This window comes from Stomoxys calcitrans, chromosome 1 (genome assembly GCF_963082655.1).
Source record: "Stomoxys calcitrans chromosome 1, idStoCalc2.1, whole genome shotgun sequence".
Taxonomy (NCBI): domain Eukaryota; kingdom Metazoa; phylum Arthropoda; class Insecta; order Diptera; family Muscidae; genus Stomoxys; species Stomoxys calcitrans.
This window is the reverse complement of record NC_081552.1, coordinates 176,909,903-176,937,354: the sequence shown is the minus strand read 5'-3', so window position 1 is coordinate 176,937,354 and position 27,452 is coordinate 176,909,903. Positions and strand designations below refer to the sequence as shown.

Below are 27,452 nucleotides of genomic sequence, written 5' to 3'. Positions count from 1 at the left end.
GAAACTATTGAAAATGGCAGACATGACAATATCAAGCATATTTAATTAAAAAACTGTCTTTAAACAGTTATTAAACGATTATTACTTGTGCACACTTAGAATCTGCTCAATAATTGGTCAAGGCCATTCCGTTTTCAATTATTACTTGACATTTTCCGCTGGACTACCTTACAAACGCAACAATAGCTTTTCATGTCAAATTGTTATCCAATGTAGCCCCAAACAACAAGCCACACAACAACCTCCATATTCATTGTCTACAACAAATGAATTCACATATCCTTTTATCTTAAAATTTAATTTCCATACAGAAAGCTGAAAATTGGGTGGATGACCCCCCGCTGCGTATACCCTATGTGGCCAAGTACGTTTACGATGTATCCACCAAGGAGGACTCCACACAAGTGGTTTTCATAACCCTTACCTCACTGTTTGTCATCATTGTCATTTGCTGTCTCATTGAGGTCTACCGCAGTCACTTAGCTTACAAAAGACGCATCGAACGTGAAACCGATGAAGACATTATCTGGTCAAAGGAACGAGCCACCAAGATGCACGAGAGCCCAGGCGTGGGTGGACAGCCCTATGTTTACAAAGCCGTAAGTAAAAATGAAAGCGACCCATGTGTGGACCCCCACTTGCCAAGGAACAGAAGTCTTTAGGAAATGAGGCATATGTTTTACTTGGGCAAACAATTGGATTTCTTCTTTTGCATATTCATATGAACATCATCGATATATCGTCAATTGGTTTCCATTGTACTTACTCCGTTCGTCTTTTGTCTCTTTTTCGATTTTGTTCCTTTTTTATACAGCTACCTGCGGAGGAAAAGAAGCCAGGCACTGGTGCACCACTTGTAGGAATTTTGAAGAATGGCAGCATTAAAAGAAATGGGGACCTACCACCAACGCATGTTGATACGCCCATTAGGGAGGAGGATGAAGAGGAAACGAATAATAAGGATGAACAGCACAAGAAGCAGGAACAGTCACAAACTCCCTCGAAAGAAGTGAATGAAACGCCAAAATCGAATGGGAAAGGAGAAGAAAATAAAGAAGCTGGCGCCAGCACAAGTACAGAACCACCCAAAGAAACTACCAAAGATTTAGAAAGTAATCTCACACAAACCACTAAACCAGAAGGTAAAAAAAATTTGAATGCTTTTAATTCAATGCGTGTCAATAGTAATAACAAGTAAAAGGCGTTAAGTTCTTATCTTAAATACCTTATATACCCTCCACCATGAATGGCATTTGTCAAGTTCTGTACCCGGTAACTCTTTATAGGCAAACAAAAGATAATGGATAAAAATTGCCATGCTATTGGAGCTATATCAGGATATGGAGCGATTCGGACCATACTTGATTTGGATGGTGAAAAGCATAGTAGAAGTCATTGTGCAAAATCATAAGAAATAAAATAGGGTTTATATGAAGCTATATCAGGGCATGCACCCATTCAGACCATAGATGCCACCTATTTTGTAGGTCATAGAAGAAGTCGTTGCACAAAATTTCAGCCAAATCAGATAAGAATTGCGTCCTCTAGAGGCTCAAGAAATATAATCGGGAGATCGGTTTATATGGCAGCCATTTCAGGATGAACAATGCTTGGCACAGTTGTTAGAAATCAAAAAAACACATCTCATCCAAAATTTCAGCCAAATCAGATAAGAAGTGCGCCTTCTAGACACTCAAAAAGTCAAAATCCGAGATTGGTTTATATCGCAAAACATGGAAACGTCCCAACCAACACTAATAATAAGTAAAATAAGTAAAAAGGTGCTAAGTTCGGCCGGGCCGAGTCTTGGGAAAATTTTATACAAAATAAATTTATTTGAGGGCACAATTTTATCTGCATACCAAACTTCTGCCAAACCAGCAAAAATTAAAGTTTCTAGGAATAAAATAATGATGATCGAGAGACCGGTTTACATGGGATCTGTATTAGATTATTGACTGAATTGGACCATAACACGGTTGTTGGAAGTCTTAACAGAACACCGCATGCAAAATAACAGTCAAATTGGACAAACATTGCAGCTCGTAAGGATTCATGAAGTCAAATCTGGAGATCGGTTTACACGGGAGCTCTACAGGTTGTAGACCGATTTGAACCGCACATGCATTTGAACACTACCTGCAAAATTTCAGCCAAATCGGACGAAATTTCGGCTTGTAAGGGCTCAAGGAGTCAAATCGGGAGATCGGTTTATATGGGAACTACATCAGGTTATAAGTTGTTGCAAGTCTTAACAGAATACTACATGCAAAATTTCAGCAAAACGGACAAAAATTGTGACTTGAAAGGCTCAAGAAGTCAATTCGGAAGATCGGTTTATATGGGAGCTATACCATATTACAGACCGATATGGACTATACTTAGCACAGTTGTTGGGAGTCATAACAAAACACAACATTGAAAATTTCAAGCTAATCGGACAAAAATTGTGGCTTCCAGGGACTCAAGAAGCAAATCGGGAGATCGGTTTATATGGGAGCTGTATCTAAATCTGAACCGACATGGCCCATTTGCAATCCGAAAACGATTTACATCAATTTTAAGTATCTGTGCAATATTTCAAGCGGTTAGCTTTACGCGTTCGACAGCTATCGTGATTTCGACAGACGGACGGACATGGCTAGATCGACTCAAAACATCGGAACGATCAAGAATATATTCACTTTATGGGGTGTTAGACGAATATATCGAAGTGATACAAACGGAATGACCAGATTAATATACCCCCATCCTATGGTGGGGGGTACACTCATAGAAAAAAGTATACTGAAAATAGGAAACACTGTCTGCTGAATATTAGTAGTTAATTTTGCTGCTATTGTAGCAGTAGTTCTGCTAGAATAGCACTCTGTCTGTTGTCTGTTGTTTGCTGAAAATGACTGCTACTTAATTACTCGGCCGACCCGAATCTTATATACCCTCCACCATGGATCGCATCAGTCGAATTCCCTGCCCGGTATCTCCTTTTAGGCAAACAAAGAATACCAAGTTATAGTCCGATTCGGACCATAAATGAATTGAATGTTGAAAATCATAGTAGAAGTCTTTGTGGCAAATTTCTGCCAAATTTCTGTCAAATAGGACAAGAATTGTGCCCTATAGCGGCTCAAGAAGAAATATCGGGAGATCGGTTTATATGGGAGCTGTATCAGGCTATAGATCGATTCAGGCCATATTTGACATGAATAGTGAAGGTCATGGGAGACAAAATTTCAGACAAATCGAATAAGAATTGCGCCCTCTAGAGGCTTAAGAAATCAAGATCCCAGATCGGTGACAGCTGTATAAATTTATGGACCGATTTGAAGCATACTAAGCACACTTTTTGGAAGTCATAACAAACCACTTTGAGCAAAATTTCAGCCAAATCTAGTAGCTCATAAAGTCAAGTTGCAAGATCTGTTTATATTGCAGCTATATCAAAACAATGACCGATTTGAACCATACTAAGTACAATTGTTGGAGGTCATAACGTAAAACGCCATGCTAAAATTCAACCAAATCGGATAAAAATTGCGCTCTCTATTGGCTCAAGAAGTCAAGATCCGAGACTGTTTATATGGCAGCTATATCAGGTTATGGACCGATTTGAACCATACTTAGAAAAGCTTTTGGAAGTTACAACAAAAAACTTCGTGCAAAATTTCAGTCAATTCGGATAAGATTTGCGCCCTCTAGAAACTCAATAAGTAAAGACGCAAAATCGGTCTATATGGCAGCTATATGATAACATGGACTGATTTGGCCCATTCACAATGCCAACTTACCTACACTAATAAAAAGTATTTGTGCTAAATTTCAAGCGCATAGCTTTACTCCTTCGAAAGTTAGCGTGCTTTCGACAGACAGACGGACGGACATGGCTAGATTGACTTAAAATGTCATGACGATCAGGAATATATATAGGTTATGGGATCTTAGATGAATATTTCGGGGTGTTCCAAACGGAATGACGAAATTACTATACCTCCATCCTATAGTGGAGGGTATAAAAATAAAACAATTCCGACAAACAACCTCAATCAGGAATCAGAAGACTGATTTCCGAAGAACACACACCGTAAAAAAATCGATAGAACAGCGCCACACAACCCACATTTCAACGATGCTCAAGGGATCCAATCAACACCAACTCCCGCCACTGGACAAGGTCAAGCAGCCCCAGGGATAATTTTGAAGCTCCGGCCCATAAATGCAAGTTATATTAAATTTTCGTCCTAATCTACGTAGTATAAAAATTAAGAAAATCATAGGGAGTGAAATATTTCTAACACCGCTTAAGAAAGACCAAGCACTTGAATGCTTCCTTTGACACATCGAGGACATCACATTGTATCTTCATGCCTAGGACTAAAGCTCCTGACTGCTTGATATCTACATCGTCGATAGATATTGATGATTGCAAAGTGTCAGTGAATCGTTTGTGGGACAACAATCTGCACTGCGTCTTGCGTGCATTAAAATCCACTCTGTTCGTTCCCACTCAGAAATGGCCAGCAAATGTCGTATGTTCATAATCCGTCTCCTGTCTGCAATCTCTCGAAGACTCGGTCTATGATAGAATGAAAATGAATAAAGGAGATTGCTGTCATCCACCAACGAATAAATCAGATACGAAGTCAGACCCAATAGACCGCCAATGAGGGAAACACAGCCTTGTGGTACTCCTGCGTTCAATCTGTATTCGTCAGATGAGAACCCATCTATCCATCGTATAGTGCGATCGCTAAGAAAGCTGAATATGAATCGAGCGAAGTTATTACCGATACCAAAAGCGACAAACAAATGCCTTGGAGATATCAATAGCAACGACCTTCCTTTCATCATACTGGTGAATTGAGCGACAACAACGTTCCGACAGGAAGGCCATCAAGTCACCCCTCGGTTTCTGATTTCTAGGGATCCCATACTGTCGGTCGCTAAGAAGACCATTAGACTCTAAACATCTCACAAATGGTGATCAATAATGCGTTGGAAAGCGCGGAGCATAACGCTCTTAGTCGGTAACTCTCGCAGGGTTGGTTGCCTGACCCTTCTTGGGAAGGGTGAGAAAATACCTGCACGGTATGCAAAGTTGAAGAGAATGCGTAAAAGACGTACGAGAGTCGAAGAACACTTGCATAGAACAAATGATGATATGCCATCTGGGGCCGGTGATTTATTGGTATCGAGATCTGCAAGAACCCTTTTGACTCCAGATGATGATATGCCATCTGGGGCCGGTGATTTATTGGTATCGAGATCTGCAAGAACCCTTTTGACTCCAAGTTTTCGGAAATATACCTGAGGCATGGAACTAGATACGTCTTCAATAACGGGATGTGGTTGATCGCTTTCCGGCAGGGAAGATTTTCTCGCAAACTTTTCAGCCTGCAGGTTAACTTTATCAGCCGGATCAGTGAATATCTGGTCGTCTTTAATGAGAGTCGGTATAACCGAATCTTTTCACAAACGACCAAAAGCTCTAATTTCCTCTTAAAGAATCAAGAAATTTGGCAAGAAGACGCTGCAGAAACATTTCGCGTCTAAGTATTGTGGTACAGAAAGTTCTTGTCTGTTTGGGCAGCAATTCATTACTGGCATTTTTTGAATACCAATTTCTGAATACCTCCTCTATCCATATGACGGCATTCCTGCACGCCTGGTTAAACCAGCTTTTGTCTATATATTCTGCCACGCACATCAATATTAAAGTCCTCGAATTGAAGGTCCTCAGCCTCACCACACAGGCCACTTTAATCCTGAGGTAAAAGGCGTAAGATGCCTTCCCAGCATTTCAATTTGGGCAAGCAGTCTCATGGACCTTTACGATGGAGCCATCCGTGAAGATCAATGTCGCATTGTCCTCCACCCAATATTTACTTTTAATTCTATATTCTATATCAGTCTTTGATCCAGGTAAATACTAAATACTTTTACTGTGCTCTTTAAAAGTAAAGTCGGGAGAATACTTGGCTGCTAATTAAACAAACAAAACCTCCCAGAAGCGTTTCTGGTGCTCCGTTGATTCTATCCCTCCTTATACTACCAAATTGTGCAACTGCAACTCCCCGTCCGATCGTAAGCGATCTATCATTGCAATTGTAATGTTAGCATCCCTATTAGTAACCTGAGCTCGCGCATACGAGGCATACCGTATCCTCGTATGCGCGAGCTCAGGTTACTGATACGAGTATGCACCATTTAGCATTAATCCACGCATAATGACCTTGCATTGTTGAATGCGTACCTGACTGCCCAAATGGATCGTTGAGCCTGCAGAGTGACAAACATCTTCCTCTGAAAAACGGAAAATATCATGTGACCCGTTTGACAGTAATAACAAGACAACAAGTAAAAAGGCGTTAAGTTCGGTCGGGCCGAACTTTGGATACCCACCACCTCGGGTATCTATGTAAAGCACTTTTCATCAAAATCCAAATTTGCATACCTTTTGTCCCATAGCAGTTATATCCAAATATGATCCGATTTGGACCAAATACTAATAAGTACAAGTCAATGCTCAATTATGTATAACAAAATTATTAGTCTTTTTAGTAGCTATATCTAAAAATAAACTGATCTGAACCATATACAACATGAATGTCGAAAAGCCTAACATAAGTCAATGTGTCAAATTTCAGTAAAATCGGATTATACAATAAATGCGTCTTTTTTCGGACCAAGACTTTAAATCGAGATATCGGTCTATATGGTAGCTATATCCAAATATTGATCGATCTGAGTGAAATTGAAAAGGATGTCGAAGGACCCAACACAACTCACTGTCCCAAATTGAGGCGACATCGGACAATAAATGCGCTTTTTCTGGCCCCAAAACCTAAAACCGAGAGATCGGTCTATATGGCAGCTATATCCAAATCTTGACCGATCTGTGCCATAATGTAGAACTATGTCAAGGGATTTAACCTAACTCAATGTCCCAAATTCCGGCGACATCGGACAATAAATGCGCCTTGTATGGGCCTAAGACCCTCAATCGGAGGATCGGTCTATATGACAGCTATATCCAAATCTGGACCGATCTGAACCAAATTGACGCAGGATGTCGAAAGGCCAAATATAACTCACTGTCCCAAATTTCAGCAAATTCGGATAATAAATGCGCCTTTTATGGGCAAAAACCCTTAAATCGAGAGATCGGTCTATATGGCAGCTATATCCAAATTTGGACCGATCTGGACCAAATTGACGAAGGATGTCGAGGAGACAAACATAACTCACTCTCCCAAATTTCAACAACATCGGATGATAAATGTGGTTTTTATGGGCCTACGACCCTTAATCGGAGGATCGGTCTACATGGCAGCTATATTCAAATCTGGACCGATCTGGGCCAAATAAACGAAGGATCTTGATAGGCCTAACACAATTCACTGTCTTAAATTTCAGTAAAATCGGATAATAAATGTGGCTTTTATAGGCCTAAGACCCTAAATCGGAGGATCGGTCTATATGGCAGCTATATCCAAATCTGGACCGATCTGGGGCAAATTGACGAAGGATGTCGAAGGGCCTAACACAAGTCAATATCCCTAATCTCAGCAAAATCGGATTATAAATGTGGCTTTTATGGGCCAAAGACCCAAAATCGGCGGATCGGTGTATATTTGGGGCTATATCAAGATATAGTCCGATATAGCTCATCTTCGAACTTAACCTGCTTATGGACAAAAAAATACTCTTGATTTCAACAGACAGACGGACGGACATGTCTAGATCGTTTTAGATTTTTACGCTGATCAAGAATATATATACTTTATAGGGTCGGAAATGGATATTTCGATAAGTTGCAAACGGAATGACAAAATGAATATACCCCCATCCTTCGGTGGTGGGTATAAAAACAGTCGACCCCTCTTGATGCCCAAAAGTACAATGACTTATATTCAATTCTGAAATGTAATAAATAAACATATGCTATTGGTAACACCTACGGCAGGTGTAAATCGGGTGAAATATATATATGGGCTATATCGATATCTGAAACGATTTTTACCAAAATTCAAAGCGTTCGTCTTTGGGGTAAAGCCAGCCTGGCATAAGACTCACTAAGACGTGCTCGTCCATTGTAATACCACAGAAACAGGAGACGTAAGATGCCTTCTATTTTCTACCGTTGAACCATCGTTGACCGCTTGGTCTAAAAAAGTGATATGTGAACAATTTCATGATAATTGGGTAACAAATGCGATCTCTACCTTGATTACAAAAAAGCAATAGACATACAAAACGGTTAAAAGTTTCAGAATTATATGCAATATTTTTTTAGAACGTACAACGAGCCGATTACTGACTTAATCAGTATTAATATTTTTGCAACCTAACCTTTACTATATGCAATATTTTTTTATTCGCTACCATTGCGCGACATTCATCTAGTAATGTTCCCAATCGAAAACTGTTTATAGTTTTACTGTTTTTATTTTCATAAAATTTCTTAACACTTACAATCGATAACTTTCTTTTAGATCTCCCAAAAACTACAACAACCCCAACGAGTAATGCAACCTCACAACCAGAGGATTCCTCCGCTGCAAAGTCTCAATCACCATTGAAGAATGGTACGGCGTCAACTGCAGATGAGCCCATCAGCAACTCATCACCAACTGAACCCCTAATCCAACAGACAACCACACAATCACCCGCCGCCGAAGCAGATGTTCGAGAGAATGGTCTAAAGACATCATCCTCAGCATCGACTTTAGATCAGTCAACGGTAAGCTTTGACCTATCCCATTGTGAATCCCTTAGATTGGCTCCCATATGCACCCTAAGCGAAACTTCCTTAAACAGTGACTGAACACTTCACAACTCCACAATCAAAGCAAACGGCATCAACATCTGTTGACAGCAATACAAATGCAACTGAGACTGCAATTGCAATCATTGAACGCAACAATGGCACTAAAACCAATAACAAACTGCATCCCTCTCCATTCCACTTAGCCAAGTAACTGCTTGATTTGTTCATAATTTTTGTTATCCTTTTGTTAATAGTATTTATGGAATTTTTAATATATATTTATTTTTTATATATACTCGTATGTGTGTTTGAGTTATGCATTTTTTCACTCTTTATATTTTGATTTCATTGATAGTCTTTCTAAACTCTAGCGCATGTGTCTTAAGGTGAAGTAAGAAAAATATTAAACAAAATGCCACATTTGTTTTGAATTAATTAAAGTTGAAAATTGATGTTATGGAAATTGCCGCTTATCAGTACCGCTTATATTTATGTGTAATATTAATATACGTTACAAAAACAAGCAAACAGTCACTAAGTATGAAAGGGCCGAGCTTTGGATACGCACCTCCACCAATAAATTTAATCGGGGAATTGATTGTACTATATGGCAGCTGTATCGAATACAAATCGTAATATATTCGATACCAAACCCTTCACAGATGTCGAGAATTCTAGGTTAGGTTTAAGTGCTGTGAAACTTTCCCCTAACCGCAATTGCCACATCATCAGCATCCACGACCTTTTTCCAGAGACAATGATATTGTTAATGGCTATATTCCAAAGTAGAAGAGACAGTACACCTCCTTGAGGTGTACCTCTGCTGACCCAACTTTTTAGATCCACAGATCCCAAGTAAGTAAGCAAGTAAGTTATTAATAAACTTTCTTACGGTAGAGTTGATGCCTAGAAACTTCAACTCCTTTAATGTCGAGAAATGCTAGCATTGTATATTCCTTGACAGCGGGAAAACCCTCTATGTAGCCGACTAGTTCGTGAAAAGCTGTTTCAGTGGATTTGCTTATACTATATGCATGCTGCTGCCGCGACAGGCTATCTCCAGGGATCTTTGCCGTAAGATATGTTTCTATCAACCTCTCAAGAGTCTTCAGCATAAAGGACGACAGACTAATAGGACGAAAATCTTTCGCCTTCGTTTGGTAGTGTTTTCCTGCTTTCGGAATGAAAATGACCTTAGTTTCCCTCCAACCCACAGGTATATATGACATTCTGATACAAGCAGAGTATATCTCCCTAAGCCAGGGAACCAATCTATCAGACACAGCTTGTAATTCAACCTGTGATATATCATCAGGGCATGGCGACCTGGCGAAACTTCTTATCGCCCAAAGGATTTTCGGCTCAGACACAATTTTTCTAATGGTCTCCGACGAATGCATATCAGAGACAACCTCTTCTGGCGCCACGTTGTCCGTTGAAGAATTTCCCGGGAAATGTGTATCAACGAGTATTTCTAGTGTTTAATCACTAGACATTTTTCATACATTCTCTGACTTCTAGATATACCCCACCGTAATGGGTCTCGAGTACAGAATCATCCTTAGCCTAGAGGCCTCAGATGTATCCTCGACGGAGCTGCAGAATTCTACCCAGGATTTGTTCTGAGACTTTCTAAGCTCGCCCTTATATTATTTTATCTCAATTGTGTGGTGCTCTTGTGGCTTTTGCTTTGTTGAACAGTTTTCTGCAGTCCTTCCTTAGCCCAACCAGCTCTGGGGTCCACCATGGCGGTCGCTGTTTTCCTTTTGGCTTAGCACTAGATCATGCTGACACAAGCGAGTCATTCAGGGCCTTTGTGATCCGCTTCACCACTATGTCTATATCCTGTCATGATGAGCTTCCGTACACATCCAGGGGCGGGTGAGAAAGCTGTGGAACCACTCTTCCTCAGGACACTGGACACTTGCGGTGTGGACGATTCCTCCTTAGATGCTTCACTAGTAATTTTTGAGTTCCGTGCTACCCCGCTGGCTCACACCTTGAACCCAGTCCAACCGGATGAGCCACCCACACAGGGCTTACCGGTGCCGTTTCGATGCCATCCCCTCCTTTCTCGATTGTGGCAGGGGGATTTTCTGTCTCCTGCAATCCGCCAGACTTTAGCGATAGTTCCTTGGGCAATTGTTCAGCAACAACTGCTGAGTCGTCTCCAGATTCCCCAACCCCACCGCTTCTATAAACCTTCAGTTTGAACTTGTTGAATCCGTAGGATACAACCCCTTCAGACTTGTTGAGATCTGCCAGCTGGAGTTGAGTACAAATGCTGCATGTCTCCGGTCACCATCAGCCTCATCCAATGGATATCCCACTCCAATTATTCCTAGGTATGCAGCCCATTTCTTCTCCCTTGTCGACAACTGCCATCACCAAACTGTCCCTAGCGACATTTGCAAAAGTTCTTGAACTCATTTTACTAATGTTCGCCCTAGTTCTATAACGCGTGGGATGCCCTCCAGGTGAGAGTCGTAGGATCATTCGCACCAAGCCTCTCAATTAACCTGAGAACAGTTCATTTTAAGTCTATTCCCGGGCGCTAGATCTGCCGCTCCCCTGAAAATAGATGCAGATCATCAACCGCCTTATGGATACCTCTATCGCAGCTATCCTTGAGTGATTAAAATTTTTCTTCCAAAAATAATGACCTATTACGAGTTACAGGAAAATTCTTGCGGAGTGACATAACAAAATGTCCGCTCCACTCAACGGTCCCAGAAGTCTAACACAATGGACTTTTTTCAAATTTCATCAAAATGAGTTCATCAATGAGACTTTTCTAGTTTAAAGGCATTAAATCGGGAAATAGATACATATAGCAGCTACATGCATATATGAACCGATTTGCACCTTTCTGGAAAAGATGTGTTTTGGTCTAAAACCAATTTCAGAAAAATGTGGTAATAAATACGCCTTTTATGAGCCTAGGACCCTAAATCTGGAAATCAAGTCTAACACAACTCACCCCTTCAAATTTCAGGGAATTTGGTTAATAAATGCCTATGGACGAAAAACTTGGCACGGATTTCGAGGGTTCTTACACAACTCTCTCCACCGAATTTCCGTAAACTCGGGTAATAAATACGCCTTTTACGTGCCCCAGACCCTCAATCAGATTTTTTTTTGTTGTTTTAGCACATTTGTGTGAGGAGATAGCGATCCTCGTCAAGCTCCCATGGGTGAACCATCTTGATCGGGTCAATAGGACCGATCACCGGGGGAACGTCGTGGCCACTGGTTATTTAAAGGCGCCAATAACTCGCCTTGTCATATCAAGCTTAATAGACATTCAGCATTCAAGCAAGAACCTGTGCCGCCCACTGAGACTCTCCACTCGAAATCGCTGATTGTCCGCCGCTACTCCGTATGGATCATTCCACAATCCGCAATCTGTGGACGCGCCCGGTAGCTCGAAGCTAAGCTTCTCGGACAGATATGGGCACCACACAGATCGGACCTCAAATTCCCAGCCAGTGTGGTGCTCACAGCTATCCTGTGCCGGGATATCAAATGATGATATATGGTTTTTTAACAGACCAACATCAATAAAAAACAAGTAAAAAGGCATTAAAAACTTTGGATACCCACCACCTCGGGTATATGAAACCCCCTTTTGTCACAATCCGGTGAAAACTGGATAACTTATACATCCAAATTCGACACGGATATTGATTGGTCTAATAAATATAAGTATAATAAGTCTAATAATAATAAATGTTCGCCTATGACGCTGAACGCCTGGGTTCAAATCCTGGCGAGACCATCAGAAAAAAATTGTTTCAGTGATGGTTTTCCTCTCCTAATGCTAACAACATTTGTGAGGTTCTATGCCATGTAAAACTTCTCTCCAAAGTGGTGTCGCACTGCGACACGCCGTTCGGACTCGGCTATAAAAAGGAGTCCCCTTATCATTGAGCTTAAACTTCAATCGGACTGCACTCATTGATATGTGAGAAGTTTACCCCTGTTCCTTAGTGGAATGTTCATGGCCAAAATTTGCATTTGCAAAAATATAAGTCACTGTTAAGTTTTTTATTTCAAATTTCAACAAAATCGGGTAATAAATAAAGCTTTTAGGAGCTTCAGACCCTTAATCGGCACATCGATCTACATGACAGCTATATCTAAATACAGTCCGATCTTTACGATATTTGGGTCGGATGGCGGGTGGCCTAAAACTACTTATTGTTTCAAATTTCATCGAAATCGGATAAAAAATAAAGCTTTTATTCGCTTCAGACCCTTTATCGGGATATCGGTCTGTATCGCAGTTATAACTAAATATAATCCGATCCAAACCATATTTGCGACGGATGTCGGGAGAACTAAGACTACCCACCTTTTCAAATTTCAGCGAAATCGAGTAATAAATAGAGCTTTTATGGGCTTCAGACCCGTTATCGGCAGATCGGTCTATATGGCAGCTAAATCTAAATATAGTCCGATCTGAACCAAATTTGAGACCTATGTTAGGAGGCGTAAAACTATTCAATGTTTCAAATTTCAGACCTTTTATCTGGAGATCGGTCTATATGGCAGATATACGTAAATATAGTTTTATTTGATCCATATTTAGGTCAGAGGCCAGGAGGGTCAGGAGGCTTAAGATGACCCCCTGTTTCAAATTTCAGCGAAATCGGGTAATAAATAAAGCTTTTATGGGCTTCAGACACTTAATCGTGAGATCAGTCTATATGGCAGCTATATCTAAATATAGTCCGATCTGAACCATCTTTGGATCCTATGTTAGGAGGCGTAAAACTATTCAATGTTTCAAATTTCAGCGAAATCGGTAAAAATAATAAAGCTTTTTTGGGCTTTAGACCATTTATCTGGAGATCGGTCTATATGGCAGGTATAGCTGCTAATAAATCTGGAGATCGGTCTATATGGCAGCTATACCTAAATATAGTCCGATTTGGTCCATATTTAGGTCAGATATCAGGAGATTTAAAATAACCCTCTGTTTCAAATCGGAAATGGGGTAATAAATAAGGAATTTATGGGCATCAGACCCTTTATCGGCAGATTGGTATATATGGCAGCTATATATAAATATAGTCCGATATGGACCATATTTAAGTCAGATATCAAGAGGCCTAAAATTACTCACTGTTTCAAATTTCAGCGAAATCGGATGAAAAATAAAGCATTTATGGACATTATACCCTTTTTCGGAAAATCGGTCTATATAGCAGCTATATCTAAATATAGTCCGATCTGAACCATATTTTGGTCGGATGTTGAGAGGTCTAAAACAACTCACTCACACTCACTATTAGTGTAGGTAGGTTGGAATTGTAAATGGGCCATATCGGTCCATGTTTTGATATAGCTGCCATATAAACCGATCTTGGGTCTTGAATTCTTGGGTCTCTAGAGGGCGCAATTCTGGTCTGATTTGACTGAAATTTTGCACGTGGTGTTTTGGTATCACTTCCAACTACTGCGCAAAGTATGGTTCAAATCGGTTCATAACCTTATATAGCTGCCATATAAACCGATCTTGGGTCTTGACTTCTTGGGCCTCTAGAATGCGCAATTCTTATCCGATTGGAACGAAATTTTGCACGACGTGTTTTGTTCTGACATCAATTAACTGTGCCATGTATGGTTCACATCGGTTCATAACCTGATATAGCTGCCATATAAACCGACTTTGGGTCTTGACTTCTTGAGCCTCCAGAGTGCGCAATTCTTATCCGATTTGAATGAAGTTGTGCACGAAGTATTTTGTTATGATATCCAACAACTGTGCCAAGTATCGTTCAAATCGGTTCATAACCTGATATAGTTGTCATATAAACAGATCTGGGGACTTGACTTCTTGAGCTTCTAGAGGGCGCAATTGCTATCCGATTTGGCTGAAATTTAGCATGACGTATTTTATTTTTACTTTCAACAACTGTGTCAAATAAGGTTCAAATCGGTTTATAGCCTGATATAGCTGTCATATAAACCGATATGGGATCTTGACTTCTTGAGCCTCTAGAGGTCCCAATTATTATGCGATTTGCCTGAAATTTTGTACGACGTCTTCTCTCATGACCACCAACATATGTGTTTATTATGGTCTGAATCGGTCTATAGCCCGATACAGCTCCCATATAAATCGATCTCTCTATTTTACTTCTTGAGCCCCCAAATCCATGGTGGAGGGTATATAAGATTCGGCCCGGTCGATCTTAGCACGCTTTTACTTGTTGAATTTAAAGTCATTGGCGGTAGCCCACGTTAAACTATCTGCAACGATGGCCTCCAGGATAGAGCTGGCAAACATTCGATATTATCGATGTTACTAATAATAAATATGGACATTACCGACACCGACACCGAACATTACCGGGCCGAATCCAAATATATACCGTCCACCATAGTTAACATTTATCGATTTCTTTTCCCGGTATCTCTTTTCGGGCAAACATATAAAAGAAAAGAATTGCTATGATATTGGGACTATATCAAGTTATGGTCCAATTCGGACCATTACATACACTGAATCTTGGAGACCATAGTAGAAGTCGTTGTGTAAAATTTCAGCTAATTCGAAATTGCGCTCTTTAGGGGCTCAAGAAGTAAAATAGGGAGATCGGTTTATATGGGAGCTGTATCAGGCTATAGACCGATTCAGATCATAATTGACACGTATGTTGAAGGTCATGAGTGAAGTCGTTGTATAAAATTTCAAAATCGGATAGGAATTGCGCCCTCTAGTGACTCAAGAAGTCAATATTTAAGATCGGTTTATATGGCAGCTATATCAAAACATGGATTGATATGGCCCATTTACAATCCCAACCGACCTACATTAATAAGAAGTATTTGTGCTAAATTTCAAGCGCATAGCTTTACTCCTTCGAAAGTTAGCGTGCTTTCGACAGACAGACGGACGGACGGACATGGCTAGATGGACTTAAAATGTCATGACGATCAAGAATATGTTAAATTAACTTTGCCGATAGTATCGATGGAAAAAATATCAATGGATGTTCATCCATCCTGGAGTGCGGCACCAAATTGTGCGATGGTGGTGATTTCCTCACGACATATTATAGCATTTGGCATGGCGCGATGGACGACGCACAGACTGATGGAATCGGAAAAAAAAATTTAAAAAAAAATTTTATCACAGATGCGTTTTCGCAATTAATACGATTCAAATATAACATGCCAACGCACAGCCCTTGAAGCCATCCCACCTAATATGGTTGAAAAGTCTTCTAACCAAAGACGCGTCCCATAGTGGTTGGTGTGTGTTGCTATCTTTGGCTTTCCTTTTCCATTTGCAATCTCCAATCATTGAGCTCGTCTCGAAAGAGAAACAAACAAACAAAATTGTAAAATTTAATGATCTTCGCCATAACAGACAAAAAGATTGAAAACAGGTAAAGATAATTCTTTGAAATTTTAATGGTTAAAGCTGCCCGCCATTTCGAAAATTTGCCTACATTAGTGGTCCAATTTCTAATAAAGTTCGATTGAGGTCTACAATATCTTTTCTGGTTATTCGACTGGAATATTCGATTTATTTTTTTTTTAATTTCGGGCGAGACAGGCTTTATATTTTGCGATTTACGAAGGAATTTGTGATTAAATTTTCATTTTGATGCAAGATTTGCATTGATGACAACGATGTTGGACAGAGATTTGGATGTTTCCTCATAATTGCACCAAGGGGGCCAGCTTTAGACACATAGCCACAACATTTTCTTGAAGGGCTGCCATTGATGCCACCCTTTTCACACGCATTCACATTGACTCCTTCGTGTGTAATAAACGTGCGTCTATGCAAAATGCACATTGCCATATTGGCATATGAATTTGTGACATTCGTTTGCAATTTCCTTTCTTGATTGATTTTATAAATTCTTGTGGATTTAGTTGTGGTTCAATACCCTTAACCTCAGTTATATGATCAAAATAAGCTCTCACACATAAACATTCGTTCGTTCTTATTATGTTTGCGGATGCAAGTCCAGATTGCGGCCACAAGGGCATAATACCACCACCTCCACCAGGGATGTCAACTTGGTACTTTTTAGAAAAGATTTAGTGCTTTTAGGTCACGCAAAGATACCACATAGCTCCAATCAAAAATTTAGTGTGCAACTAAAATTTTTTATCCTTTTTGCAAATCACAATTATGCTGTTGCTTTTTGCCCTGGAAAGCTCTATGCTAGTCTATTTCATTTAACACTAGCTGACCCTGGCCCGCTCCGCTGCTCCTTCTTTTACTTTATATGGAACAAAAGTTTCCTTGGAATATTTATTTTCGACAACTAAAGATCTTTAAGTGAAATACCATGCTAACAGTTTAACAATATAAGTGCTAATCTGGTCTAATAATTTAAATTTGGATGTAAGGTGTACTCCATTCTTAAAATACTTCATTTCAGCCCGATATTCTCATAATGTCTGATTTAGTGGTGTTTTCGGGGGAGAGGTGGCCCCCAGACATTTGGCCCTGAAAAAATATCAGCATCGTGCTCTTCTCTCAAATACCATTTATTTAAAACCCCATATTGCCAGTGGCTTAAGAGAAGTTTACAGGATGAGGCATCCCCCAAACATATGGCCCCATAATTGGTTATCAAATTTGTTTTCTAATCTCAAAAACCTTTAAGTTGAGCCACATATTGCGATGGTCACTAAAAAATTGCTGTTTGTGAGGTATTTTGGGAAAGGAGTGGACCCCCAGAAAATTGGTCCCGAAAATGGGTATCAATTCTTGCTCTACCCCCCACTACCTTTCATTTAAGCTCCACATTGACATGGTCGGTAAATATGCCCGATTTAAGGGTGTTTTGGGGATTGGGGTGGTCCGCCAAAAACTAAGCCCGGAAAATATATCAGCTACGTGCTCTATTCTCATATATCTATTGTATATATCCCTAAAAACTATGAATACACGTCCTATTTGGGGGTTGTTATGGTTGTGGGACGTCCTCTAGACAGTTGCCCCTAATTTTGATATCAGATACGTGGTCTACTCCCACATACCTTTAATTTGAGCCCCACATTTCCATAGTCGGCAAACATGACCGGCTTGGGGGGTGTTTTGGGGGATGGGCGGCCATTCAGTGAGTTGGCCTTGAAAATACATTTCAGTTTCGTGTTCCACTTTAAAAGCCCTCTTATTTGAGCCTCATATTGCAATAGTCAGAAAATACTTACTATTTGGGTGGTGTTGTGGGGGTGGCGTGGCCTCGTAGACACTTTTCCCGAATATTAATATCAAATTCGTGCTTTACTCCCAAAGACCTTTCATTTGAGCCCCATATTGCTATGGTCGTAAATTTGTTCCCTTTGGGGGATGTTTTTGGTGAGAGGCGGCCCCCCAATCACTTGGTCCCATATTTGGATATCAGATTCGAATTCTACACTCAAATACCTTTTATTTAAGCCCCATATTCCTATGGTCAGTTAATAAGTCCTGTTTGGGGGATGTTTTGGGGAAGGGGTGGACCCCTAGAAACGTGGTCCCACATTTGGATATTAGATTCGTATTCTACTCGCAAATACCTTTCATTTGAGTCCCATTTTGTCATGGTCGGTAAAAATGTCCGATTTAGGGGTGTTTTGGGGCTTGGGGTGGTGCCCCCAGCACTTGGTCCGGTAATTGGTTATCAGATACGTTTTCTTATCCCAAATACCTTTCAGTTGAGTCCCATATTGTCGTGATTGGTTTAAATATATGTTTGGTAGGTTTAAGGGTGTGGCGGCCCCCCTAGTTACCCTATCCGAAATTTGGATACCAAATTTTTATTTTTAGGGTACTATATGCGAGTACCAAAAATTTCGCTTAAATCGCACCACCCATCTCCGAGATCTGGCGTTTCCGAAAATTGGGGTAAAGGTAATATTATAAAGGGTGATTTTTTTGAGGTTAGGATTTTCATGCATTAGTATTTGACAGATCACGTGGGATTTCAGACATGGTGTCAAAGAGAAAGATGCTCAGTATGCTTTGACATTTCATCATGAATAGACTTACTAACGAGCAACGCTTGCAAATCATTGAATTTTATTACCAAAATCAGTGTTCGGTTCGAAATGTGTTCATTCATCGTTCAGCGATGAGGCTCATTTCTGGTTGAATGGCTACGTAAATAAGCAAAATTGCCGCATTTGGAGTGAAGAGCAACAAGAAGCCGTTCAAGAACTGCCCATGCATCCCGAAAAATGCACTGTTTGGTGTGGTTTGTACGCTGGTGGAATCATTGGACCGTATTTTTTCAAAGATGCTGTTGGACGCAACGTTACGGTGAATGAACACATTTCGAACCGAACACTGATTTTGGTAATAAAATTCAATGATTTGCAAGCGTTGCTCGTTAGTAAGTCTATTCATGATGAAATGTCAAAGCATACTGAGCATCTTTCTCTTTGACACCATGTCTGAAATCCCACGTGATCTGTCAAATACTAATGCATGAAAATCCTAACCTCAAAAAAATCACCCTTTACATCCATTCGTACACTGATTATGGTTTTCTTGTAATACCCACAACCATAGGATGGGGGTATACTAATCTAGTAATTCTGTCTGCAACACCTCGAAATATTCGTCTAAGACCCCATAAACTATGTATATTCTGGATCGTGTTGACATTCTGAGTCGATCTAGCCGTAAATCGAACGGACCGTTCATCCGTCTGTTGAATCACGATAGCGGTCGAACGCGTAAAGCTAGCCGCTTGAAATTTAGATAAAGCTACCATGTAAACCGATCTCCCGATTTGACTTCTTGAGCCCTTACAAGCCGCAATTTTAGTCCGATTTGGCTGAAACTTTGCATGTAGTGTTCTGTTATGACTTCTGTACCAACTGTACTAAGCAAAGTCCAAATCGGTCAATAACCTAGAATAGTTCCCTTATAAACCGATCTCCCGATTTGACATCGTTAGCCCCTGGAAGCCGCAATTTTTGTCCGACTTAGCTAGAATTTTGCACATAGTTTTCTGTTATTACTTCCAATAACAGTGCCAAGAACTATACTTAGTTAATTTACTTTAATTGGCTATGACAGAACATTTGTTCCACTAGCTGAACGTAGAATAGCGTTCCAAGTGCCTCGATCTTCTGCGCTCATTTTATAATCTCTGATACTTAGTTTCGAGGTGTCTCCCACAACTTGATCTTTCCATCGGGCTTTTGGTCTTCCCGGTTTGCGTGTACCTTCAAGACACTTCTTTGCTGGAGCTTTTTCATCCATTCTGACAACATGACCTAGCCAACGCAGCCGCTGTATTTTGATACCTGTAACTATGCTATCGTCGTCATACAGCTCGTGGTTCATACGTTGCCTATATTCTCCATTAACGTGGCCTTGTTTCTAAGACATGGCCTTGTTTCTAAACTGCTTACTTAGTCCAAAGTAGCATCTGTTTGCCAGTATTATTCTTCGCTTTATCTGAAAACTGGTGTCATTCGTTTCGGTTACGGCGGTTCTCAAGTATATAAAGTTACTGACTATTTCAAAGTTGTGGTTCCCAACATTCTCCATTTTCTTATCTGTGTTTTGGTAGTTGAAACCGTCTATTTCGTCTTATCTCCATTTACTGCCAGACCCATTTTCACTGACTCTCTTTCGATTCTTTCAAAGGCTGCAGTCACTATTTCCGGTGACGGACCGACTGTCGATATCGTCGACATAGGCGAGTAGCGTGTGTTCTCTTGTGATTAGTGTACCATATCTATTCACATCTGCATCTCGTATAATCTTCTCCAGCAGGATATTGAAGAGATCACACGATAGGCTGCCTCCTTGTATGAAACCTCGTTTGATATTAAATGCTTCCGAGAGATTCTTTCCTATTCTTACTGAGGAACGCGTATCAGTAAGTGTCATCCTGCAGAGTCTTAATAATTTTGCAGGGATACCAAACTCAGACATGGCTTGAATTACCTTTGAACGTAAAGAAGTATCGAAAGCGGCTTTGTAGTCAACAAAGTGATGGTAGGTGTTGATTTGTTCATCTCGGGTCTTTTCCAGGATTTGGCGCAGTGTGAATATCTGGTATAGTGTGGATTTACCAGGTCTAAAACCGCATTGATAGGGCCCAATTATCTCATTGACTTTAGGTTTTAATCATTTACATTGTATGCTCGAGAGTATCTTGTATGCGATGGGGAGGAGACTTATTCCCCTGTAGTTGGCACATTCCGTCTTGTCTCCTTTCTTGTGTACGGGACATAGTATGTGGAGGTTCCTATCATCGGATATGCGTTCTTTTAGCCAGATTGCGTAGATAAGCTAATGCATACGCCTTATCAGCGTGTCGCTTCAGTTTTTAAATAGTTCAGCGGGTAACCCGTCGGCTCCTGCTACCTTGTTGTTTTTCAGTCGGGTCACTGCTACTTCGACCTCATACTGACTGGGAGGTAAACATTCTATACCATCATCAGGGATTGGTTCTGCGGTATCCTCTTCGCCACCAACGTCGGACGCTAGCAGTAAAATTTCTTCCCATATCCTCTATCTATGCTATCTGTGTCATTTACCAGATTTCCTTCTATGTCTCTGCAGTAGGATGTGCCTGCATCAAAGCCATCGGTTTGATGTTTAATTCTTTGATAGAATTTCCGGACTTCATTCTGACTCCTGTACATCTCAATTCGCTCACACTCACGTCTTTCCATTTCCTTTTTCTTTCTGTGGAATAGACGTTTCTCCTTTTCTCCTGATACCTCTCTTACATTCGGCGCCTTGCTATTGATTGCAGGGTTGCTCTAAATGACGCATTCTTGGCTTCAGTAGCATCTCGAAACTCTTGGTCGTACCATGGGTTTCTTGGAGGAGGCTTCAGGTACCCAAGTACGGATTTCGTGGCATTTTCCATGGAGTGGCCAATAGTTTGCCACTGCGCCATTATATCATCGGAACAAGGTTCCGCCATTATATCATGGGTTAGTCGAGTGGAAAATGCCGCTGCCATTTGTTGTGTTTGCAGCTTTTCAATGTCCAGCTTCCGTGCAGTGTCAGATCGTACTTTCCTCGCCATGTTCAAACGGGTGCGAACCTTTGCTGCAACAAGGTAATGATCCGAATCTATATTTGCTCCACGAATCGATCGTATATCTAACACGCTGGATGAATGCCTTTCATCTATCACAACGTGATCAATTTTTTCTTCGTGTTTTGATCGGGTGGCTGCCATGTGGCTTAGTGAATATTATATTTTTTGCTGCGGCGAAATCTATCAGCCTCAACCCATTACTAGACGTTATCTCGTGGAGGCTAAACTTTCCGACTGTTGGACCAAAGATGTCTTCTTTCCCTATCTTTGCATTAAGATCTCCCAGAATAATTTTAATATCATGGGCGGGGCAGCGGTCATATTCTCTCTCTCTAGGCGCTCGTAGAAAATATCCTTGGTCTGCTCGTCCTTGTCTTCCGTCGCGGCATGGTCACAAATAAGGCTGATGTTTAAGAATTTGGCTTTTATGCGGATTGTGGCTAGACTCTCATCCACCGAAGTAAAGTGGGGACAAGGTGTTTCAGTCTCCGACTAACCACAAATTTATGCCACGTATTATGGCAGTATAGTTCGTCACCGTTTGGTGCTGTAGTAACGCCATTCCCAGTCCATCGCACTTCCAGTAAGGCGATAATATCATTTTTGTACTTCTCTAATAATACATCCGCCAGCGCGTATACCGCACCTTCTCTATAGAGAGTGCGGACATTCCAGGTGCAGAACCGCAAATCATAGTCCTGTTTTCGTTTGCGTGGGTCGTCAACGTTGTATAGCTCCCATATAAACCATCTCTCGATTTGACAGCTTGAGTCCTTACAAGCCGCAATTTTTGTCAGAATTGGCTGAAATTTTTCATGCGGTGTTCTGTTACGACTTCCAACAACTTCTATAACCTGATATAGCTCCCATATAAACCGGTCTTCGGTTCCTAGAAGCTTTAATTTTTGCTGGTTTGACAGAAGTTGGGTATGTAAAATAATATTAAGCCCTTCAACTAAATCTATTTTGTATAAATTTTTAGCAGAACCCATGGTGGTTGGTTCCCAAGATTCGGCCCGCGCGAACTTAGCACGCTTTTGCTTGTTATTTCAGCTTACTGTAAATGCAATCCGACTGGTAGTCAACGATTCCAAAAAAATTTGGTTAAAATTATACATATACATATTTCATAACTTTTTCAAAATTTTAATTAATACTTTTTTACGATTTTCACATTTTTTTTACGCTTTATGCCAGCAAACTGTTGGCATCACTGACAACCACCGCCTTCGATAATGTTAATCGAGTAATGGATTCATGAAAGAAATTTGCCAATATTGTGATTAGTTCCAATTTCTTAACGAGAAAATCATAAATATACATCAACAACATATCTTAGATGGGCATGCGTGATAACAATAACAATATGGGCATGCGTGATAACAAGTATTCTTTCGTAATATGAAAATTTATATTTAAATCCCCAGCCTTTCTCCAAGATCCGAGAGGAACAAAGCCTGACAATTGAATATATTTATCCACTTTACCATAAACTGAATTTTTTTTTATACCCTCCATCATAGGGTGAGGGTATACTAATCTAATCTAGTCATTCGGTCAATAACGTGATATAGCTCCCATATAAACAGATCTCTCAATTACCCTTGTTCGGTTCCTAGAAGCTTTAATTTTTGCCTGGTTTCGCAGAAATTTGGTTTTTAGAATAAAATAATGCCATTCAACTTTATTAAACCCTCCCCTTCGACATCCGCCTTCAATTTGGCCCAGATCGATCCAGATTTGGATATAGCTGCCATATAGACCGATCGCTCGATAAAAGGCGCATTTACTGTCCGATGTCGGCGAAATTTGAGACAGTGAGTTAAGTTAAGCCCCTTGGCATACTTCTGCAATATGACACAGATCGGTCCAAATTTGAATACAGCTGCCATATAAACCGATCTCTCGATTTAAGGATTTGGGCCCATAAAAGGCGCATTAATTGTCCAATGTCGCCGAAATTTGGGACAGTGAGCTGTGTTAGTCCCTCGACATATTTCTGCCATTTGGCATAGACTGATCAAGATTTGCATATAGCTGCCATATAGACCGATCTCCTGATTTAAGGTTTTGGGCCCATAAAAAGCGCATTTATTTTCCGATTTCGCCGAAATTTGGGACAGTGAGTTCTGTTAGGCTCTTCGACATTTTTCTAAAATCGGTCCAGATTTGGATATAATAGCTGCCATATAGACCGATATCTCGATTTAAAGTCTTGGCCCCATAAAAGGCGCATTTATAATCCGATTTCACCGAGGTGAAGGGTATCCAAAGTACGGCCCGGCCGTACTTAACGCCTTCTTAAAAATGTATACAAAATAAATTTAGTTGAAGGGCATAATTTTATTCTACATACCAAACTTCTGTCAAACCAGCAAAAATTAAAACTTTTAGGAACCGAACAAGGATAGACCGATTCGGACCGTACTTGGCTTAGTTGTTGAAAATCATAACAAAACACTCAATTTCAGCCAAATCGGACAAAAATTGCGGCTTGTACGGGCTCAAGAATTCAATTCGGGAGATCAGTTTTTATGACAAAAAATGCGGCTTCTAGGGGCTCAAGATGTCAAATCGGAAGATCGGTTCATATGGGAGCTATATCTAAATCTGAACCGATATGGTCCATTTGCATTCCCCAATGACCTACATCAATATTTAGTATCTGTGCAACATTTCAAGCGGCTAGCTTTACGCGTTCTACAGCTATCGTGATTTCGACAGACGGTGTGACATGGCTAGATCGACTCAGAATATCGAGACAATCAAGAATATATGTATTATATGGCGTCTTTGACGAATATTTCGAGAATAACTAGATTCGTATACTCCCATCCTATGGTGGTGAGTATAAACAAGTAAAAAGGCGTTAAGTTCGGCCGGGCCGAACTTTGGATACCCACCACCTCGGGCATATATGTAAACCACCTTTCATCAAAATTCTTTGAAAATTTCATATCTTATTTCCCATAGCAGTTATATGAAAATATGTTCCGATTTGGACCAAATACTAATAAGTACAGTAGCTATATATAAAAATAAACCGATCTCAACCATATACGACACGGATGTCGAAAAGCCTAACATAAGTCACTGTGCGTAATTTCAGTGAAATCGGATTATAAATGCGCCTTTTATGGGGCCAAGACTTTAAATCGAGATATCGGTCTACATGGTACCTATATCCAAATCTGGACCGATTTGGACCAAGTTGCAGAAAAATGTCGAAGTGCCTAACACAAAGCACTGTCCCAAATTTTGGCGAAATCGGACAATAAATGCGCAATTTATGAGCCCAAAACCTTAACTCGAGTGATCGGTCTATATGGCAGCTATATTCAAATCTGGACCGATCTGGGCCAAATTAGAGAAGGACGTCGAAGAGCCCAACTAAACTCACTGTCTCAAATTTCAGCGACATCGGACAATAAATGCGTCTTTTATGGACCAAAACCTAAAACCTAGATATCGGGCTATATGGCAGCTATATCCAAATCTGGATCGATCTGTGCGATATTGCAGAAGTATGTCAAGGAGCTTAACTTAACTCACTGTCCCAAATTTCGGCGATATCGGACATTAAATGCGCCTTTTATGGGCCCAAAACATTAAATCGAGAAATCGGTCTATATGGCAGCTATATCCAAATCTAAACCGATCTAGGCCAAATTAAAAAAAAAAGATGTCGAAGAGCCTAAGACAACTCACTGTCCCAAATTTCAGCAAAATCGGATAATAAGTTTAGCTTTTGTGGACCTAAGACCCTAAATCGGAGGATCGGTCTATATGGCAGCTATATCCAAATCTGGACCGATCTGGGCCAAATAAACAAAGAATCTTGAAGGGCCTAACACAATTCACTGTCCCAAATTTCATCAAAATCGGATAATAAATGTGGCTTTTATGGGCCTAAGACCCTAAATCGGAGGATCGGTCTATATGGCAGCTATAACCAATCCTAACCCATCTGGGCCAAATTAACGAAGGAAGTCGAGGGGCCTAACACAACTCAATGTCCCAAATTTCAGCAAAATCGGATAATAAATGTGGCTTTTATGGGCCTTAGACCCTACATCGGCGGATGGGTCTATATGGGGGCTATATCAAGATATAGTCCGATATAGCCCATCTTCGAACTTAACCAGCTTATGGACAAAAAAAAAGAATCTGTGCTAAGTTTCAGCTCAATATCTCTATTTTTGAAGACTGTAGCGTGATTTCAACAGACAGACGGACGGACATGTCTAAATCGTCTTAGATTTTTACGCTGATCAAGAATATAAAGGGTGATTTTTTTGAGGTTAGGATTTTCATGCATTAGTATTTGACAGATCACGTGGGATTTCAGACATGGTGTCAAAGAGAAAGATGCTCAGTATGCTTTGACATTTCACCATGCATAGACTTACTAACGAGCAACGCTTGCAAATCATTGAATTTTATTACCAAAATCAGTGTTCGGTTTGAAATGTGTTCATTCACCGTAACGTTGCGTCCAACAGTATCTTTGAAAAAATACGGTCCAATGATTCCACCAGCGTACAAACCACACCAAACAGTGCATTTTTCGGGATGCATGGGCAGTTCTTGAACGGCTTCTTGTTGCTCTTCACTCCAAATGCGGCAATTTTGCTTATTTACGTAGCCATTCAACCAGAAATGAGCCTCATCGCTGAACAAAATTTGTCAAAATTTGAACACATTTCGAACCGAACACTGATTTTGGTAATAAAATTCAATGATTTGCAAGCGTTGCTCGTTAGTAAGTCTATTCATAATGAAATGTCAAAGCATACTGAGCATCTTTCTCTTTGACACCATGTCTGAAATCCCACGTGATCTGTCAAATACTAATGCATGAAAATCCTAACCTCAAAAAAATCACCCTTTATATACTTTATAGGGTCGGAAATGGATATTTCGATGTGTGCAACTGAATGATAAAATGAGTATACCTCCATCCTTCGGTAGTGGGTATAAAAAGGTATTTAGTTATCCGTGCCAAATTTTGCATGATGAACTTTTGGGAAAGTTTATGTTAACACCAAATTAGGAGGAAGAATGAGCTCTTCCTATACCAAATTTCAACAACATCGGCCAAAAGAGAGACTTGTAGGAACTCATGGTGTCAAATCGTATGATTAGTTTATATAGAAACTATATCCAAATCTTAACTGATGTGGTCTATTTGCATTTCCCAACGACCTTTATCAATACGAAATGTCTCCCATATACCTTTCATTTCAGTTCCACATACCGACCGGGACGGAATTCAAGAAATTTTTTTTTTCGGGGGGTTGCGATTTGATTAACTCTCGTAGAAAACAGCAAACACTGTCTGCTGCTATTACAGCATTAGTTCTGCTATTGCAGTAGAAGTTAAGCAATTTCAGAACAGCAGGCAGACTGAATGGTCTGTTGTTTGCTGATAATGACTGTTGTTTTATTTATGATGCGATTTTTAGAAGGATAGTAAACCAAAATAAAATAAAAGAAAATATTTTAATTTTTGGAAAGAAAATAAGACAAATTGCTTGCACTCATAGACAAACATTCTGCCGATAATAGCAGACACTGTCTGCTAACTGTAAGTAGATAAATAGTCTGTAGATTGCTGAAAATGTCTGCTACTCTATAAAAAATAGAATAGA

General features: G+C 40.2%; 1 protein-coding gene across 7 annotated transcripts in view; it reads left to right on the top strand.

Annotated features, from left to right (window-relative positions):
• The window catches only part of LOC106093786 (axotactin), a 448,664-nt gene that overhangs the window by 372,110 nt on the left and 49,102 nt on the right, over positions 1-27,452 (top strand). For all 7 annotated transcript variants that reach the window (XM_059363679.1, XM_059363659.1, XM_059363628.1 and 4 more), the window contains exons 18-20: positions 312-599; positions 815-1,142; positions 8,493-8,740. In XM_059363679.1, coding sequence (XP_059219662.1) covers positions 312-599; positions 815-1,142; positions 8,493-8,740 — 864 coding nt within the window. The remainder of the gene's footprint in view (positions 1-311; positions 600-814; positions 1,143-8,492; positions 8,741-27,452) is intronic.